Here is a 4,357-nt window from a genome sequence, read left to right on the forward strand (position 1 = left end):
ACCTGACTTTAAATTGGCCGCCTAATTAAAGTGACTATTTGCAAATGGTTTCTGCTTGCTTTTTGACTTTCCTGCGTTTCCCCTGCTTTGCTTACAGCAGCACCCTCAGAGCCCGGTCCACACAAGGCTGCCTTCCCCTCTTGCTTGCTCCTCCCTGCTGACAGCCATTGTCTCTGGCATTCCGTGCTGTGCCACAGCCTCTGCCTCATCCCCAGACTGGGCGTGCAGAGCAGCTTTGTGAGGCCATGGAGGGGCAAGACATTGGCCCTGTGCTGTGACCAGGTTATGCTCTCACTGGAGCTCTGTGCTGCCCAGGGTAGCATGGCATCACATGGCCCCGTGTTCCAGGGATGATCCTGCACACTTTTGCCTTGCCTTTTAGAGAAAAAAATGCCAGGAAGAGGGACACAGTTTGATTCTTTTGGGTGCCTTTTGTTAGTTAGGGTCATTTTCGATTGGTGGTTTTAAATAAGTCTTACATAAGTCTGTGCTGTGGGGTGGGGCTCTGATGTTAGTAACCTGTGGTTGGAGCTTGGATGTGCCACCACAGTAACACAGTTAAGTGGCTTGAAGAAGGCTGAAAGCAGTAGATGACCCTCCTGCTTTTCACTTTTGGGTATCTGAATCCAAATCCCAGTGAGACTGAATGTGTTTCACTGAGCAGCTACTGTTTAAATACAAAATAGTAAATATAAAGAGCACATTCACTTTCATGATAGCATTCAGAGCTTCTCCTGTTCCTGTTAAAATACAGATTTTTATGTTCTGTCCAGGTAGGGTCAAATTGGTAAACATTTCAGGCCTGCAGATCTGACTTAGGGATGAAAGCAACACTTAATTATAAACGTTACTGAAGACAAAGTGTGATTATCATTGTCACTAGCTTTCAGTTCAGATTAATAAAAATGTCATGCATGCACCCAATATGTGTGTGTTAAGCTATGCCAAGCCCTAGCTAACTCTGTGTTTTTAAATTTCTGCTCTCTTCCATTTTCCTCCCCACTCCCTACAGGACAATTTGCCAAAAGAAAGAAGACTTCGCTTTGGTTCACAGTATCTTTGCTGGTAGTGTCTATTTTCATACTGACCATAGGTCTGGCAGCGACTACAAGAACAGAAAACGTTACCGTCGGAGGCTACTACCCAGGCATTGTTGTGAGTATAGAAACTTATTTTTAGATTACAGATTTTTAGATTTTAGATTATTAGGTACATTAGGATAAATTATTATCAGCTGGATACAGGAAGCTCTGATTGATTAAAAAAAAATTGGTCCTGTTGCATTTCACAGGAGAGACGTGCTCCTTTGTTTTGATCTAGATCTGGTGTGTGATAAAGGTAGGGGGGTAAACCCTTTTTCTTAAGTGCCCCACAGTGGAGGCTGTTAGGGGGCGGAAGGGTGTCAAGGATGCACTTCATGGCAGTCTGCTGGGCTCAGGGACCAATGTGAGAACCTGTGCTTGTCTTCCCACTGATCTCTGTTAAATGTGGGCATATAAGCGGGCACGGGATAGATTTAAATGACCTTTTAGAGGTTTACTACATCATAAAGAGTCACTCTGTTCTCCTGTCTGTGTGCCAGGAATTCCACAGGATCCATTGCATGGAAAGCATGTGGAAGCTTCTCCCCAGAGCCTGCCTAACGTTGTCCTGTGTAGTCCTGCTGCCAGTCCTCTTGTACGAGATCCCATTCTGAAATCCTTAGTCTTGTTTTTGCCTAGGGAACAGACTACTTAAACACATTCCTCCACTGGGCACGAGGTTTGAATTGTGTCTGCTTTGCCCTGCGGTGCCTCTGTGACTTCTGCGAGGAGGTGGACCTTCCAGGCCCCTGCCAGTTCAACTCCCCGTGGCTGTTTCTGATCTCAGAAGAAGGGACATATCCAAAAGTTTGGAAACCCCTGGAGTAAAAAAAAAAAGTGAAATATCTGGTCTGAGTTTTAAAACAGAGGGAAATTGAGAAAGGCCCATCTGCCTTATTTGGTCTCCCCAAGCCAGCCAAGAGAAGGCAAAGGGTGTAAGGTGAAGAAAGAAACTTATGTACTTAGAGTTAATCACCTGCTTAGGTATGTTGCTTCACCGCTACCAAGATGTGTTGTAAGGTACTGTTATTTCTTGTTCTCTATGGAATGAAATGCCCAGGTATCTTTTAATACCATACATACATTTTGCATTGACATTAATAACTTGTGAGTCAGAACTGTTCCTCCTAAGCAAGTCCTCTTACATCTTAGTGTCATGATGAGAACAGGTCTTTCAGAAAAATAATTTTGGTTAATGATCTATAAGGAGCGGCGTTTTAAAAATAGAACAAAAAGTAGTTCCAAGAATAAAATCTTAAAAGAATGAATTTTCATTAAGCTAAAATAGATAGATTAATACTGATAAAGGTCTCATCTTCTTCTGTAATTTGAATAAAAAGATTTTAGAAAATCATATTATCTGCATTCATTCCCTAGAAAGAAGTTTCACTTTTAAACAGTTGTCTTCAATAAGCATAGAAAGTAATAGACCCATGTATACAAAACAGGTTATTTCAGCACCTATTTCAGCACCTATTCATAGATTCTTTTAGGAATAACACAATGTCTATTCACACAGCTGAAAAATATAATCTACTAGAAATTTTTTTTTAATCTTGGAGTCATTAATAACCAGATAGAATAAGTAGAATTTATCAGAATGTTTTGAAAATAAAATCTTTTATTAATAATTTCCCTCCTCAAAAGATTGTTAGAACTAAATATTTTTCATAAAATTCAGAATTCTTTTTATACCATGTGATGGATTATTGAAGGTAACTGAGAAAAAGAGTGTAAACTTCATTAGTACACTAAATATCCGAAACATTTAGAGAGAGTTAAAGGTGCTACACAAACCTCGCATGATATCTTGCCGAAAGCCTAGTCAGAGGCATACGACCCTGCTGTGTTCCTGCCTCGTTGACAGAGGTTATTGACTTCAGCGTGGCATTGGCAGATGGGCTATGGCATGGCCTCTCCGCCTCTGTGCAAAGCCGGCCATCTCTTTCAGGATAAGCAGAATAACCCTCAAAAGGTGCTCCTCCTCTCCACTGACAGTAGAGGGAGCTTTGAAAGCCAACATAGTGCTGATCCCAAACTTTTAGATACTTGAAGACAAGGAAGTGAATTTGACACTACATACTTAACTGCTGGGCTCAAAGAAAAGAAAGATTACGAGGACAGACAGTGTTCATTGCAATTAAAAATAAGGTCTAGTTCTCATAGAATTCAGTAGTCAAATGCTAACTTCAGAGCTGGTAGGTGAGATCTATCTTGGTAGGGATTTTGTTCTTAAAAACCATGCAGAATTGGTCCTTATCTTGCAAACACCTACAAATATGAGTAAGGCTGTCCACTTGCATAGCTTTGCTTGTATCTAGAAGCATTTGCAGAGCAGGGCTTTAGGGTTTGATCTGTAATATAATTTGGGCTTCTGCTTAGTTCCCATTGGTTTCAAGAAGAGAGAGGTGCCTTAATTTCTCTGCATATGTGGTCACTTGTCGTTTATTTGGAAAAAGCTTTTTTCTATATTATCTCCATTTATGCATCTGAAGTCATTTAACACAAAATATTTCTCTGTGTAGATCAGTTAGAATAATGTTCCACTTTGGAAGGTGTCTGCATTTAGTAGATTGCTGTTTGATCAAAGGTTTGGGTTTAGGGCTGTCTTTGTGGAACAGGCTGCAAAGCCAGAGTTGGAGCTTCTTCAACCTCTCTTCCTTATTATACTTAAATATTTAATGTCACTTCTCTATGACTACTGCTTGTATTATTTTCATTTGCTATTTTTTATAATATTTCAACCAGGAGTCCACAGGGTCCAATTGTCCAAGTTCAGTTGTCCCAGTCACCATACTGACGTGGACTCTCAGAGTTCCCAACCCATTGGGAACAACAGCCAACAACAGCCCATTGTCTAAACAGCCAAAAAAAAGCAGTGCATATGGCCCTAAACCGTGTGGCTTACATCGCGATCTCTATTTATGGTTTTGCTCCTTCTGATTTAACTGTTGTTCCATATTTGCTCATTTTTACTTCTCTTGGATAATATTACTCTGCCCTGTGTATCCTGCGTCACCCACAAACAGGGCTTTATAGATTGTTCCCGCTGGGATGAAAAATGGAGCTTCGAACCAGGTGTCATTTTGATGTAGTTATATTAATTTACAAAGGTGCTGTCCCCTGAACAGAGTGTCCTTGCCCACGGTTCCAAGTCTCTCTCCTATTCATTTGTCAGCATGGATGCTCTTGAGCACTCTTTCAGTCCCTGCTTTTAGTCCTTGTGCCTCTCTTCCACATAAATCTTCCCAAAGCACTCTATAGCAAATCTGCTT

General features: G+C 41.0%; 1 protein-coding gene across 1 annotated transcript in view; it reads left to right on the forward strand.

Annotated features, from left to right (window-relative positions):
* Positions 1 to 1,012: 1,012 nt before the first annotated feature.
* The window catches only part of TMEM255B (transmembrane protein 255B), a gene marked incomplete at its 5' end in the record, with an annotated part of 60,119 nt that continues 56,774 nt past the window's right edge, over positions 1,013 to 4,357 (forward strand). The window contains one exon of the mRNA XM_010139243.1: positions 1,013 to 1,155. Within this exon, the coding sequence (XP_010137545.1) occupies positions 1,013 to 1,155 (143 nt within the window). The remainder of the gene's footprint in view (positions 1,156 to 4,357) is intronic.

Source organism: Buceros rhinoceros, unplaced genomic scaffold (genome assembly GCF_000710305.1).
Source record: "Buceros rhinoceros silvestris isolate BGI_N320 unplaced genomic scaffold, ASM71030v1 scaffold3927, whole genome shotgun sequence".
Lineage (NCBI taxonomy): Eukaryota > Metazoa > Chordata > Aves > Bucerotiformes > Bucerotidae > Buceros > Buceros rhinoceros.